Genomic DNA, 16,053 nt, shown 5'->3' with positions numbered 1-16,053 from the left:
TCCTAGATTTTCCAGGAATTGGCCCTCTAAAAATTGGTCCTTTCCCACGTCTGACAGGCCTCAAAGGGGAAGATATAGGCACTCCAGAGGTCGTGGTCAAGGCCAGGCCTCTTACAGATCTAGACAATGGACTGCTTCTTCACCTAGAAGGGGAGAAGACAGATCCCAATCTCAAAGAAAGCAAACTCAATGACTCTCTCGGTTGGGTTTCAGGACCCCTTCACCTGGATGCCCCTCTCGGAGGAAAACTGTCTCTTTTTTACAGAAATTGGACTCATATTACCCAGGACAGATGGGTATTGGACGTGATTTTAAAAGGTTACAAATTCCACTTTCACACTTTGCCAAGGGCTCACGGTTGGCCAGATCTGCAAAAACATCAATGGTCAGAGGCCTTAACTCAAGTGGATGCTCTTCTGGCCATAAGAGCCATAGAGCCTGTTCCACTCTCGGAGATGGGAAAAGGGTTTTATTCAAGACTGTTTCTGGTTCCCAGAAAACAAAACTCATGGAGACCTATTCTGGACCTTTCTGTGTTAAACACCTTTTTGGAAATTCCAAAATTCAAGATGCTTACTCTGCAGCAGCTAATTCCAATGCTCTCTCAGGACGCCTGGATGGTGACATTGGACTTAAAGGAAGCCTATTTACATATTCCCATCAGGCAAGAACGCAGGAAATTCCTCAGGTTCAAGGCAGGTTCGAGGCACTTTCAATTCTCTGTTCTGCCCTTTGGTTTATCTACTGCCCAGAGTCTTCACCAAGTGCCTGGCACCAGTAGTGGCTTACTGCAGACTTCAGGGGATCCAGATTTACCCCTATTTGGACGACTGCCTTATTCAGGCAGACAGCAAAGATCTTCTGCTTCAACGTCTGGACTTTGTTCAACGTCTTCTCCTCCTACTGGGATTCTCAGTGAACATAAAAAAGTCACATTTGATCCCTTCTCAACAAATGGTATTCTTGGGAGCCCTCTTAAATACAACCTTACAAAGGGCCTTCCTCACTCCAGAAAAACAAACTCAGCTGGCTTCTACTTTCAACACCTTGGCAACTCTATCTCAGCTCACTGCAAGGAAATTCCTGCAGGCTCTGGGCTACATGGCTTCCTGCATTCTGTTGATTCCAAACGCAAGGCTTCACATGAGAAAGCTTCAATGGTATCTGAAAAGTGTATGGTCACAGCATTACCACGATCTGGATATTCTGATTCCTCTGATCCCCTGCCTTCAGAGGGAGTTCCTCTGGTGGTCCAGGGCATGCACTCTAAACGAAGGAAAACCTTTTTGTCTTCCTCAACCTACTCAAATCCTAACCACGGACGCCTCGGATTATGCTTGGGGAGCACACTTTCTAGACAATTGCCAACAGGGAACCTGGACAAAGGACCATCTACACTGGCACATCAATCTGAAGGAAATGTTGGCAGTTCAAAATGCCCTTCTAGCCTTCAAGAACCTTTTACAACCAGGGCCTCTGCTAATTCGCACAGACAACACCACGGTCATGTGGTACATCAACAAGCAGGGGGGTTCTCATTCATACCCCCTTTGCAGACTAGCTATGGTTTTATGGGACACAGCTCTAAATTTGAATCTGCATCTCCAGGCTCAATTCATTCCAGGGAAACAGAATCTCTTAGCAGACAGCCTGAGCAGAAACATTTCAGATCCTCACGAATGGATGCTAGACACCAACTTATTCAACAGGATTACTGCAGTTTGGGGATGTCCCCAGATAGATCTGTTTGCATCCCATCTCAATCATCAGCTGCCTCTCTTTTGCACCAGGTCCTTCCGCAAAACAGCTTGGAGAGTGGATGCCCTGTCCTTCAGCTGGAGAAGCCTTTCAGCATATGCCTTCCCTCCTCTTCCTCTACTGCCTCGGGTATTACTGAAGATAAAACAGGACAAGCCCAAGTTCCTCATCTTGATTGCTCCAAATTGGCCTCGACAGTTTTGGTATCCAACTTTAAAGCTCCTGTTCTCGGGGCCTCCTTGGATTCTCCCATTGAACCCTTCGCTTTTGTCCCAGCATCAGGGTCAGTTACTACATTCCAACCTCAAGACCCTTTGCCTAGCAGCTTGGCTCTTCAAAGGAATTTGATTTCCTCTAGTCTTCCCAAACAAGTTTTGGATGTTCTTTTGGAAGCTAGACGGCCTAACACTAGGAAATCCTATGCCTCTAAATGGAAGAGGTTTTGTATTTGGATGCAGGACCGAGGCTCGGATCCTCAGGTACCTGATCTCTCTTCTATTTTGCTTTACCTTTCGGAACTTTTATCTAAAGGACTTTCCATTTCTTCCATTAAGATTCATGCTTCTGCTATCTCTGCGCATTTCAGTTCTGATCCTCCTGTTTTTTCTCATCCTTTGGTGAAGCAGTTCTTGAGAGGGGCTAAAAATTTGTGGCCTCCAAGGACCCCTCCTGTCCCTGCCTGGGATCTTAATTATGTTTTAGAAAAACTTACTTTGCCTCCTTTTGAGCCTGCTGCATCTTCAGATATTAAGTTTTTATCCTGGAAGACTGTTCTTTTATTAGCATTGACCTCTGCCAGAAGGGTCTCAGAGTTGCAAGCTCTCATGGCTGTAGAACCATACCTTATTTTCCATCAGGACAGAGTATCCTTGAGGACCAATCCTACTTTCATGCCTAAGGTGATTTCGAAAGTGGCTTTAAATCAGTCAATTCACCTTCCTACTTTCTTTCCAAATCCTCAAAATAAAGGGGAAAGGATTTTGCATTCATTAGATGTGCACAGACAGTTACGATTTTACCTGGACAAGACTAAAGATTTCAGAAAGTCTAATCAATTGTTTGTTTCTTTTGCCTCCAGTTCTCTTGGAAAACCTATTTCTAAACAAACTATTTCCAAATGGATTGCTTATGGAATCAGATTTTGTTACACTCATCATGGGAAACAGTTTCCAGGTACCATTAGAAGTCATTCTACTAGAGCAGCTGCCACTTCTACAGCTTTCCTCAGAGGAGTCCCTACCAAGGATATCTTGGAAGCTGCCACTTGGAGTTCTGTGCATACTTTTTCCAAGCACTACAATCTCCCCCTGTTTTCTAAGTCCAGGGCAGGCTTTGCCTCTGCTGTCTTGCAGGGTATTCTTGCCTCCCCTTCTTCTATCTAAAGCCTCCTCCCCTTTTACACTGCTTTGGGATTCCACCCTACAGTTATGACTGCAACAGTGAAACACGAAGAACATAGTACAGTTGTGTACACCTACCATAAATGTAGATGTTCGAGTGTCTTCACTGTTGCAGTCGGGGTTTCCCTCCCTTCTATCCCCTCTGTTTTTTCTCTTTTCCTTTTTTGTGGTGTATTTTTGTTTCCTTGTTGGATTCATTTTTGATTTGTTGGGGACTTCTGACATCTAGGGCAAGAAAGGCTGGAGAAGATGGCGTCGGCTGAGGGCTATGTACCAAAGCGTATTGACGTCAGGGTACTAGCTTATACAGCCGACGCCAGACCCAGACTTTGGGATTCTGGCCGACCTCGGCCTGCCTGCCGGCAGGAGCACCCTACAGTTATGACTGCAACAGTGAAGACACTCGAACATCTACATTTATGGTAGGTGTACACAACTGTACTTTGTGATGGTATGACAGCAGTTGGCATCACATGCACACCTGCACGGTAATCTAAACTGTGAAAAATGTTCTTTACTCATTCCCTCCTTTAATTCCCAATTGGTGTGGCTTGAGCCTTTAAGAAAATTAAGTTATCACCTTACAGTTCTAACAAATATTCATTGACAGAGGTCAAATATCAAAACAATTGTGCATTCCATCATGTATGCTTCAAGATAGAATATTCTGACATCTTGTATGTAGCATGGTTTTGGAATTAGTAATACAAATATGAACAAGGAGTATTTGATGCCTAGAGGAGCAGTAGGAGGTAACTGCAGAAATGCCTGGAGGCGCACTCGCACTTGACTGTAATGAGTTAACCTTGCTGATATGTTTACTTTTTGAATTGGATTATTTTGTATATGTTTACTGTGTACATTTCTGTATTATGCTGAACTGTGTTATCTTTGAAAAGGGTCCTCGAATTAGTTCACTTACCCACTTAGTAAACAAAATTAATATAAGAGATTTGGCCACAAAAAGTAGCTCTGTGCTGTTATTTTTTGCATAATGTCCTCTCACAGAGAGAGAGATATGTTGTGAAAATTCATGTCTATAATATTCTCAATTAAAGTACCATCACCGAGTCTTCATTCTACCTTCCCATGTCACAACTGGTTGTTTGTTATATCTTTGTTTAAGCAGTCAAGATAGGTCCATCAGGGCTAAGTTCCCTGAGCATTTTAGGCCTACTTTTTCATTGAACTTGTAATCTTTTTAAATAAAGCTGCATAGGGTTAATCTTGCTGGCCCTGAAATCTGAGTTTTATGCATTATGTCATCGTTAGGATAATAATTTGATTGTTAGGAACAAGCTAGTAGCTTTCATGTTTGATGTCTTGCTTTGAGGTGCATAGGCTTTATAGGAAAAATAATCTAAGTGAAAACATGGAAAAAAAACGTAATTGCTTGATTTTATCTTTTTGGTATACTCTGTTGTTATAATTATTGTAATAAAATGTTTTTTGGCAACATTGGTGCGATTATGTAACATTTTTTACTGCACTAGCAATTAAGCATATGTTTTTGGAGTGTACTTCCCCCTACTTGTTAAAATGGACATTGAATCCTGTATTACTTGCTTAGTAAGCTTGTTCACATACTTTGAGTGTAATGTAACATTTCATTAAGTGGTCAGTACTTTTGTAAATGGCAAACTACTCTCCAGTTTTAAATTCTGTTTTTCTCATGGTAGCACTGTCTTTATCTTGGTTATAGCCACAAACCTGTGCTTCGGTGAGAGGAATGTTTATACCTCTGAGGTCCTGGCTGTCGTGATGCAGCAGCTGATGGAGCAAAATCCACTTCCAATGTTGCTGATGAGAACAGTCATCCAGTCGCTTACCATGTACCCGCGCCTTGGTGGCTTTGTGATGAATATCCTTTCTCGTCTCATTCTGAAGCAGGTAAGCACAGTGAGGGTTTAAACACAAAATCAGCAGATAACTGTGACTTTATACTAGGTGTCTTAAATACAATGAGGCAAGTTAGATCCAATGAGAGATTGCCTTGATTTCATTGACTCCCCCCTTCCCTCGCTATGTAGTGGTAAAAGTCGTTTAGCACATTAATTTCTTAAACATGTGTATGTTTTTTTTTCTGTCTTTTGATGCCTGATTTTTTCAGCCTTCATGGATGAGAAGTGCATTCATTTCCCCTTTGCTCATCAGTCTTAAGTAACAACGAATAAAATGATTAAGTGCAATTCCTTAAACACACTTAAAGGTGGAAGCAAATTTTTGAGGCATTTCATAAGGCAGGTAAACCTGAGTTTTGGAGTGGCAAATGATGTTTTATTGTTTAGAACGTATTTAATGGATGTATTTGGAATTAGTGCATTTTGTGTCAGAAATTACTTTGCAAAGGTTCAACATAAAATTGTGTAAGAATTTGAAATTGTAGTACATCAAATCAGACACTCCTTTGCAGTGCCTCTGCTTTGTGCAAGATGTATTTCCAGCAGATATGCAGTGGAATTATCACTGGGATTTAAGTTGCATCTGTGTTTTAAATGATAGTAGATTACATAATCTAGATTTCAAATTACCTGCCAGCAAAGTATCAGTAGTATGTTGTAACATTTATCAGAGTTAAAAACAAGATTCTGTATGTAAATATAAAATGAGTATATGTGATTTTATGTAAACACTATATATATATATATATATATATATATATATATATATATATATAAATTCCCATAAAACAAAATAAGTGTGGTTGCATTGACAGGTTATAATTAAAAGCAAAACGGGATGAAGTAAGTTGAAGTGCAACCAGATTAAGCATTAGTACCAATGTTATTGGAGATGAGATAGAAGTACCTATTGTGGCTATTCGTTCTAGTTGATGGGTCACTGTTGATGTCACACCCAAATCCCATGTACAAGATAGGGGAAAGGGGTTGATGCTGCTAAATACAGCTGTTCCTAAAGTTTTTTTCTCTTTTTAATGACAACATTCTTGTTGGACTAGTGCAGCATAGGCTTGCAGCTACACTGATGGCCAGAGCATTAGGTAGTACTGCAGAAAGACTGAAAATGGAAAGTAGGGTTTTGCACCGATTACAAAAATTGTCATGAAAGAATGTGTGTATTTGTATCTATGTATATTTTCTTGCAAATGTCAAATTACTTTACCATGTTGCAGTAGCTGACAGAAATTCAGTCAGCAGAAAGTAGTCTGAGTTTTTGTCAAGTCTCACAAACCACACACCCCCAGTTGGAATTTACCTCCAGAAGCATTTATGCCCCATCCATCTTCTCAAAAATTGCCACTGCTTGGTTTCTGAATCTCCTGTCAAGAAAACATCCAATCAGTAAGAGTAAACTCCACTGATATTTAAATGGGTAACTGGCCTAGCTATTCCCTGACCAGTGCTGCCACTCGCAGAGCTGTATGATTGTGTGAGCATTATTGTACCTTCTCTCTTGGTCAGTTGATGGTTTAGTCTACCAGTCAGCAGACATGTTTTTGGCATATTTGTTCACATGTACAAGTTCTTATTGCATTAGTTCTTTGTCTCTGTCAATTTCAGCTTGAACTAAATGGCCAAAATCTTTTTTGTAAAAGCTGAGATCTTGTGCCTGCAGGCATTAAGTCCTTCCTTTGTAGAGCAGATCTTGTGAAACTGCCATGCACCATCTACAGCTGCTGTCTGTGTAAAAGTGGGTCATCTCTTACTAACGGTATTTAAATTCTTTGCACAACTTAACACTTTTAATTGTAGCCCCTACTCTTTGATAATTTTTTATAGGTTCATAGGTAGGTACTAGGCTATCGGCCCAAGGGCCTACGTAAGCCTGGCCAACAAGGTTCCCTGGCTTACACCACCCAAGAAAGTTATTTTCCTGTGCCACTGTCGAGCAGAGACACAGAAGTGATCCCCTGGGTGTATTTCCTATTTCACATCCACTCATCAAGATTTTTCTTGGAGTGCTAATGAAGAACTGTGCTTGGCATAGATGGGTAGTTTGTTCCAGAGTATGTGAAGTCTCTGGGATAGGATTCTATCCCTCCAGCATGTCCTGTTTATTGTGGTGACAAAGTTTAGGTCCCTAGGTCATCTAGCTCGGAGGGATTGGGATTTCTTTAGGTGTAGCATTTCCAACAGCTCTGGGTTTGACATAGCTTTATATGTTAGGCAGAGATCACCTCGGAGTAGGCGATATGCTACAGAGTAAAGCTGGAGTTTTTTGAGGCGGTCAGTGTAGGGCATTTGTTTGAGGCCAGTAATCCTCTTTGTGAGGTACTTCTGTGGCCTTTCCAGCTGCTGCAGATGTCTTGTGAGGTACATTCCAAAAGGGGCGTTGTACTCTATGATGGGTCTAATGAGTGTCGAGTTGAGGGGAACAATGACCTCTTTTTTCCTGGATGAGAACCCTTTTATGATGAGGTGTGCCATATAGAAGGACTTCTGACTACTGTGGCGATGTGACTATCAAAGGAGAGACTACTGTCCACCTGGGTCCTAAGGTCTCTTATCACACATTCGGTGTTAACTAGATTGCTGCCTATGTGGTAGTTCATGGGTACAGAGTTTTTACCAAAGGGGATGACACTGCACTTTTTGGCATTGAGCTTGAGGCCATGGCTCTGACACCAGGAATCTGTCTCAGCAAGGCCCTTCTGTAGGATGTCCACATCATTTGGGGACTTGACTATGACTCCTAGTTTGCAGTCATCTGCGAACTTTGTTAGCCAGAGGCCTTCTGTGTTAGCCTGAACTTCAGAGAAGTAGATACCAAACAGAAGAGGTCCCAGGATGGCGGAACCCTGTGGTACTCCACTTGTCACTACTTTGAGGTCAGATTTGGAGTCTACAACTTTTACAGTATGAGTTCTGTAAGTGAGCCAGTTGGCAACCCATCTTGTGACGTAGGGATTTATACCTAGTTTAGTGAGTTTAGCTATAATTCCAGAATGGGGGATGGTGTCGAAAGCCTTGCCGAGGTCAAGATAGGCTGTGTGAACCACCTTACCCTCATCTACGGCTTTGGTGACTGCTTCAAAGAAGTTGATCAGGTTCAGGAGGCATGATCTGCCTTTCACAAACCCGAACTGGGTGGGATCCAGAGTTTGGAGGTTACCAATGTCTTTGTTTATGAGTTCCGTGATGATACGTTCCATGGCCTTGCAGGCCAGGCTCGTCAGGCTAATAGGTCGATAGTTCCCAGGATCAATGGTGGCTCCCCCTTTGTGAGGTGGGATAACTGTTGCTGTGTGCCATTCAGTGGGCACAAAGCCTGATGCGAGGCTATTATTGAACATGGTGCTTAAGTGGGGAGCCAGTTTGTTCTGAAGTTCGTGTAAAGCGTAGCCTGGGATGTTGTCTGGTCCCATGGATGCTGTGTTTTTGGCTTTAGAGAGTGCAGCTTTTACCTGCGTAGTTGTGATTACAGGGACCCTGCATTCTTCCTGTATAGATATGGGCCCTTTAGGGGGTGAGGGGGGGGTAAAGTTAGCACTGAACCTATCTGCCAGGATGTTGGCAATATCAGTTGATTCTGTAATTTTCGTGCCTTTGTGCTGTAACTCAGAGCAGATCTGGATGTTGCCATAGAGATTCTTGACATAGCTATAGAATGCTTTGTGGTTGTCCATAGAATTAGGGGCGATTTTGTTTTCGTACCTAGCTTTGGAGGCTCTTATAAGGGTTCTCAGCTTCTTACTGAGGCTGACCAGGGAGCTCTTCCACTCATGGGATTTTACTCTCTTTTGCAACAGTTTCTTCCTTCTCTTGTACAGTTTGTTTATGGCAGGGGACCACCAGATTGGCTTCCTTTTTTTGGAGGATAGCGTCTTGGTTCTGTTTGGGATAGCACGATCCATGCACTCGTGTAAGTGCTTATAGAGTGCATTTGTGTAGGATTCAGCAGTTGTAACTGTATTGTCCATCTGCATGGGTGTCATGAAGTTCACCACTTCTGTCTTAAGAAGCATGAAGTTGGCTTTGGAGAAAATGTTAAGTTGTCAATCTCGCCTTCATTCTTGCTGGATGGGTTCGGAGCCGATCCTCGGCTCCGACTCAGCACTTGCTTAGCTTGAGAACTCCTTTTACCAGCTCGAGGCAACCCTATATCCCATGATGCAAGGCGAGACTACCTCAGATCTCGTTTGCCGCTTTGCGAAGAGGTCTCTTTTTTGCCAGCTCAGGTGAGTTTGAATTTTCAAACAGTTTAGTCTAGGGTTTTACTCTACCTTTCTTTTTAAGTCTTAGATAGTGTGTAGTTTTTCTTCAGCCCACCCTATTTCCCCTTAAATTTTAAAGTTAAAATTGTAAAGTTTAAAAATTTTTCAGTTAGGCCTAGGCCGCCCTGTTCTTAATCCCTATCTGTGTGTGTGTTTTTGGGATTAGTAGTGTGACTGTTTTAGTGTGTGTGTGTATTTTTTTTCTTGGACTATGTCTAGGGAAGGAAAGGTCTCAGGCTTCAAGAAGTGTGACTCGTGCTGTCAGAAGATGTCTCTGACAGACGGTCACACTTCTTGTGTTTACTGCCTGGGGCCTTTACACCTGCATGACTCCTGTGCCATATGTCATTCTTTTAGCCAGAGAGTCCTGCAGGAGAGGAGGAACAAGTTAATCCTCCGTGGCTTATTAAAGCCAGAAGGTTCACCCACTAAGACTGGGTCGGGTAAACCTTCCAAGCCACCTAAGGTTCAGGCTACAGTGGTTAAGCCTTCCCCGGTGGCTCCGACTGGAGCCGATCTTTCTTCTTCTGATGTAGTTGTGTCGGTTCCTACCGGCTCCGACATTCAGTCTACAGTTGCCTTGTCGGCTCCGGCTGGTGCCGACGTGTTATCCAGTATCGGAGCCGAAAAGTCTTCGGCTCCATCTGGACCCCAGAGGACATCGGCTCCGATGGCTTAGTCCAAGAAGAGATCTCGGTCCCCTTCTTTGGAGTCGATTCACTCGGCTCCGAGGTCTCCTCTTTTGTCGGAACGGAGTCATCGGAGCCGATCTTCCAGGCTGTCTGACCATGATTTAGAGAGGGTGGTAAGCAGGCTGTTGAAGTCACAGGCACTAGCCCAAATGCTCCATAGCCCGTCTCAACAGACTTCGGCTATTGCTCTTCCCCTTGAATTTCCTCCTCCGACTCTCCTCCAGAGTTGGGCCGAGCTTCGGGACAGTGACCGTGCGGCCGGAGCCGATACATACCCTTTCGGCTCCGTCGTCTTCGGCTCCGATCTCCTCCATGAGACCTTCCTTGGAGGGATCCGTTCGTCGAGTTTCCCTTGTCAGCTCCGAGGGGGCTAGTGGCATCAGACCCTTGTCCGACCCCGCTCTCCCTCTCGGGGCTTCGGCTTTGGTAAGCTCGGCACCGACATCGGCCTCGGAGCCTTCTGTCTCAGTGGAGCCGGGAATTCCTGTTGCTTCGGAACGGGAGTATTCTGGTCTCCCTGGGAGGGGAGCCTTTGAGGTGATGAGGAGTGTCCTGGCACCTGAGCCAGGTCAACGGTCCATCCCTTTAGCTCCTCCCTCTTCAGTGCCTGTTGATGTCTCTTGCCAGCCTCTTGCTCTCAGGCCCAGGGATCCATCGCCCCAGGTTTCCCCATTGGGAATAACTTCCTCTTCCGAGGTTTCTCCTGATCCTGCAGGGGAACCCCCTCGGAAGAGGACGTGTAAGAGGAAACACACAGACTCCCCTGAGTCTACAACATCTGATACCGACTTAGATGAGTCGGAGGGTTCCCCTTGGTCCCCCTCTGAGGATGTCTCCTTTTCAGACATCCTTAAACTCCTCAAACAGAGAGGGAACTGGCCTTCCATTGACCCCTCCAAGGATGAGTCGGTATACCTGGAGGCTTTTGGATCCCGACCCTCCACCTCCTGGGTGTCTCCGCCTTTCGACCCACTCATGCAGGTAGTGGCTCGGAAGGCGTGGGCAGCCCCAGATTCTGTGGAACCTGTCCCCAGGAGGCCATCCAAATTTATTACGGCCCCTTCAGACAAGCAGTTTCTTTCTAAGGGCGTCTCTGTGGATGCTATGGTGGTGGCGGCGGCCACCAAGAAGGAACTTGCGGATCCTTCCGTGCCTGTCCATCCTCCTAACAAAGATTCTAGGACCATGGATAGGTATGGCAAGCGGATGTTTTCTTCAGAGACCTTTGCTATGCGTTCGCTGAACTACCTTTGTCATTTCACCAGACTTCAAAGAGATATTCTCAAGGAACTAGGTGAAGTGGTTCAGGATCCTTCAGCTGCTGGGGCTCAGGACAAGATTGCCTCACAGCTAGCAATCCTAAATTCTTTAACCAACTCCTCCATGCGGCTCATATCCTATGCAGCCGATGGAGCGAGCAGAGCCGCAGGCACAGGAGTGGCTCTTAGACGTCAGGCCTGGATGCGGCTTTGTAATTTCGCGGACCCCTTTAAGGTGTCCTTCACCAATACCCCCTTTGACGGTTCGGCTTTGTTCGGACCTCAGGTGAAGGAAACCTTGACCAGGTGTGAGCAAGACGGCAAAACTCTTTCTGCCGTAGGAGTCCATTTTTCCACCCCTTCTAGACCCTAGCCCAAGGGTCAGAAAGGAGGAAAGATGTGGTTCCGTAAAACCCAAGGAGCAGCGCCGGACACACGTGGTCAGTTTACCCCCAGAGACAGAGGGGGTAACAATAATAGACGCCGCCCTAGAGGCAGGGGGGGGCTCCCCAGAATCAGGGCAACAGGGAGCCTCTTCCTGATAAGCCCTTTCAGCATCCCTGAGGTGTTGCCCGACTGTCCACCCTTGGAGGCAGTCGGGGGAAGGATATCGCTGTACCCAGTAGCCTGGCGTTCCCTCTCTCAAGACGTGTGGGTACAGTCGATCATATCCGAGGGTTACAAAATCCCCTTCGAAAGGTATCCCATACCTCATCAATCCCTTCCAGACATCTCACCCGGTCAAAGGGATTTGGCAAAACAGGAGATGTTATGTGATCCTATCTCGCCTTCATTCTGACTGATGGGTTCGGAGCCGATCCCTCGGCTCTGACTCGGCACTCTTATGCTATAGAGCGAGGCCTCTAATTGGCTGAGCTATCTTTATCCCAGGATGCACCACCACTAATCCCCCAGATCTCGTTTGCCGCTATCAAGCTTAGACGTGGTCTCAACATTGGCTGGGCTAAGTACTAGTTATTAGGCTTTTTCCTGTCACAAAGTTCTTTACTTTGAACCCAAAAGCTGTTTTAACAGCTATTGTTACTATTTTGGTGTGTTTGGTGATTTTCTGTTAGTAAACTCGTGACATTTTTAGTCAGGGAAGGTTTCCCGTTTTAGTTAGAGGGGCCTTCCCCGGTTACTTTGCTGTTTGTGAATATTCTTGGGTCAAGTACCCGTTTAAGTTAGAGGGTCTTGACCCTCTTTATCTCGTTTTTTGTCCACTAACTGTTTAGTTTAAAAAAAAAATATATATATATATATATATATATATTATTGATATATTTGTTAAAGTTTAGGTTGGTTAAACGTTATATCTCTTAAACTTGTGGTGTTTAACTAAAGTTTAGTGTTTTTGTCACTTGGATAATTATGTCTAAAGAACACAAACCCTCCGGGTTTAAGAAATGCACGAGGTGTGGTTTTAAAATGTCCATAACGGACGACCACGCCTCGTGCGTCTATTGCTTAGGTGCTAAGCATTTGCAAGAGTCGTGTAGTGTGTGCCACGCATTCTCTTCGAGAGTCCTCCAGGAGAGGAAAAACAAATTAATCCTCAAGGGATTAATCAAGCCTTCCTTTGAGGAGGCTTTATCTTCCTCTCCGTCTCCTTCTAAAAAGAGGAAAGCGTCGGCTCCGACCAGTCAGTCGGAACCGACCGCTAAGAAAACTAAGCAGACTTCTCCATCGGCTCCACGGACTTCGGAGCCGAGGTCGGAACGGTCTGCCTTGATGCCTCCAGCCTCGACCCCTCTGGTTTCGGAGCCAAGGTCTGGGGCATCGAGAGGCAGGTCACCCTCATCGGCTCCACTGATATTGGAGCCGATAAGGGTTATCGGCTCAGACTCTTCCCCCTCGGAGCCGAAGTCATTATCGGTACCGAGGGAAATTTCGTTGAAACCTTCCTCGGAGCCGATAATTGTTGAGTCATTTCGGAGCCGGTCCCCGAGCCCTTCGGAGCCGATGGAGAAATCGGTTCGGGCCCGATCGGTATCCTCGAGATCATCCAAGATGTCTGATTCGGACATCGACACGGTGCTCCTTCGACTCTTCCAGTCTCCAGCGTTCCAAAAGATGGTTTCGGCTCCAGCCCATTTGGCTTTGGAGCCGATGGTCCACTCCCCTACTGTGTTTCCTCCTCCAACAGCTTCGGCACCGTTGGAGCCGGTGCTGGTGGAACCTGTGGAGGTGTTAGGGTCGGGCCCGACCCTTGCTCCAACTCCGGCTCTTGGGTCGGAGTTCAGTACACGGACTTCTTCCTTCGGCCCTGGGGGGGGAGGCTTCGGGATTGATGCTTTCAGTCCCAAGTCTCCCTCTCAGTGCGTCGGCGGCGGGAGTACCGTCCACTGTCGTGGCCACGGAGGTGGGACCCTCCCAGGATTCTGGTGGTCCCGCCTTCAGGGCTATGAGGAGTACTTTAGCCAAATCTTCCTTGGCTACCTCCACAGTTTCCCCGGCTCCTTCCCTACATTTGGAGACTGGGTCGTTGGCAGTCCCCCTGTCCTTAGACAGCGGAGCCCCTGGGCCTCAGGTTACCCCCGCTGGGGTTTCTCCCCTCCTGGAGGTAGTCCTGAAGCCTCTTCGAAGAACCTCCCAGGAAGAGATCATGCAAGAGGAAGCACGTTGACTCCCCTGATGAGTCTCTGACATCTGACACTGATCTCGATGATGCAGAAGGGTCCCCTAAGTCGTCCTCGGATGATGTCTCCTTTGCAGACATCCTGGAAGCCCTAAAACAACGAGGCGGCTGGCAGTCCAAACCTCCCTCTGCTGATGAGTCGGTGTTCCTGAAGGCCTTCGGGGCTCAGCCCTCCGCCTCCTGGGTGTCTCCGCCCTTCAACGAGCTCTTGGATTTGATCTGTCGAAGGGCGTGGGAACACCCAGACTCTGTGGAACCGGTGCCCGCTCGTCCGAACAAATTTCTCTCGGCGCCCCCGGATAGAGAGTTCCTTACTAAAGGTGTGGCTGTAGATGCTATGGTAGTGGCATCTGCTACCCAGCAAGATGTAGCAGAGGCTTTTACGTCCGTCCATCCTCCTAATAAGGAGTCTAGGAGCATGGATCGGTACGGAAAGCGCACCCTTAGTTCAGCGGCCTTTACACTGAGGTCCTTGAACTACCTGACGCACTTTACGAGATTTCAGAGGGATCTGATTAAGGAGCTATCCGATACCCTCTTGGGTAACCTGCCTGAGGAGCTGGCCCAGACGGTTGGCTCTCAGCTGGCTACAATGTCGTCCATTTCGAACTCGTCCATGAGGCTCATTTCAGATGCGCGAAGGCGAGTAGAGCGGCGGGTACAGGCATTGCTCTACGGAGACAAGCCTGGCTCCGCCTGTGTCATTTCGCGGAGGCCTTTAAGTCTTCATTTGCCAACGCCCCCTTTGATGGGTCCTCCCTGTTTGGACCCAAGGTAAAAGACACACTAACCCGCTGTGAACAGGAAGGTAAGACTCTGACTGCCGTAGGGGCACGATTTTCCACTCCCTTTCGGCCTTATCCCAAGGCTAAAAGAGGAGGGAAAATGTGGTTCCGTAGATCTCAGAAGCCTTACCCCTCTCAGCAGGAAGGTTCCCCCTCCAGAGGCAGAGGAGGGGGAAATTCATCCGGAAGACGCCGTCCCAGAGGCAGCAGAGGCCCTCGCAACACTGGAGACCGCAAGTCCTTTCGTGGCTCTTCACCTTTTCATAGTCCCTGAGGGATTGCCCGGCTGTGCTGCTCTGGAGCCAGTTGGGGGTCGTCAAGCACCTGAAGGCCTGGGAAGGGATCACTCAGGACCGATGGGTGCTTCGGATTATCGCCGGAGGTTACTCCATCCCATTCTCTCACTCCCCCCCTCAGTCCAAAAAAATCCCGGACCCGCCACCCAGTCAACGGGATACCGCAGCCTCAGAAATTTCAAAGCTGCTGCAAAAGGAGTCATCCAACGGTCCCCGCAGACCAGATCGGATTAGGGACTTACTCAAGATTCTTTTTGGTGCCAAAAAAGACCGGGGACTTGAGGCCCATTTTGGACCTAAGCATCCTAAACCGTTCAGTCAGAAAGTCCAAGTTCGAATGGTCACTCTACAAACCATTCTCCCATTGTTGGAGAAGGGTGTTTGGATGTGCTCCATAGATCTCAAGGACGATATTATCATATCAGGATACATCAAGCGTCCAGGAGACATCTGCGCTTCAGCCTAGGAGGCAGTCATTTTCAGTTCGTGCGCTGCCCTTTGGTCTCACCACAGCCCCCAGGGTGTTCACCAAGTGCTTGGCAGTAGTGACTGCTCAACTGAGAAGTCTAGGATTCCAGGTGTTTCCGTACCTAGACGACTGGCTCCTAACTGCCACCTCCAAGCATCTACTTCTCATGAGCCTACAAGCCACTATATCACTGGGCATTTCCCTTGGAATCACCTTCAATTGGCCAAAGTCTGTGTTGCGGCCTTCTCAAAGAATAAGATTCATAGGGGTAGAGATAGACTCAAACCAGATGCGGGTCTATCTACCTACAGACAGAATTCAAACCATACAAAATCAAGTTCGAGCCTTACTCCCCAGGTCCAAAGCCCCAGCCAGAATGATCCTGCAGCTATTGGGATCCATGTCTGCCACGGTTCTTCTAGTCCCCTTGGCAAGGTTGCACATGAGAATCCTCCAGTGGCTTCTTTCAACTCAGTGGTCCTTTCAGGAACTCCCTCTCAATCACTTCATATGGATCACGGAATCTTGCAAACGGGACCTTCGCTGGTGGCTAGTGCCCTCCAATTTGGATCAGGGACGAC

At 46.6% G+C, this 16,053-nt stretch overlaps 1 protein-coding gene across 2 annotated transcripts in view; it reads left to right on the top strand.

Moving 5' to 3' along the window:
- Positions 1 to 16,053, top strand: part of SYMPK (symplekin scaffold protein) — a 2,606,756-nt gene that overhangs the window by 2,240,776 nt on the left and 349,927 nt on the right. For both annotated transcript variants that reach the window (XM_044062505.1, XM_044062497.1), the window contains one exon: positions 4,861 to 5,048. In XM_044062505.1, coding sequence (XP_043918440.1) covers positions 4,861 to 5,048 — 188 coding nt within the window. The remainder of the gene's footprint in view (positions 1 to 4,860; positions 5,049 to 16,053) is intronic.

Source organism: Protopterus annectens, chromosome 1.part0 (genome assembly GCF_019279795.1).
Source record: "Protopterus annectens isolate FY-2018-M chromosome 1.part0, PAN1.0, whole genome shotgun sequence".
Classification (NCBI taxonomy): Eukaryota; Metazoa; Chordata; order Ceratodontiformes; family Protopteridae; genus Protopterus; species Protopterus annectens.
The sequence above is the reverse complement of the archived record's forward strand: the minus strand, read 5'-3'. Positions and strand labels throughout refer to the sequence as shown.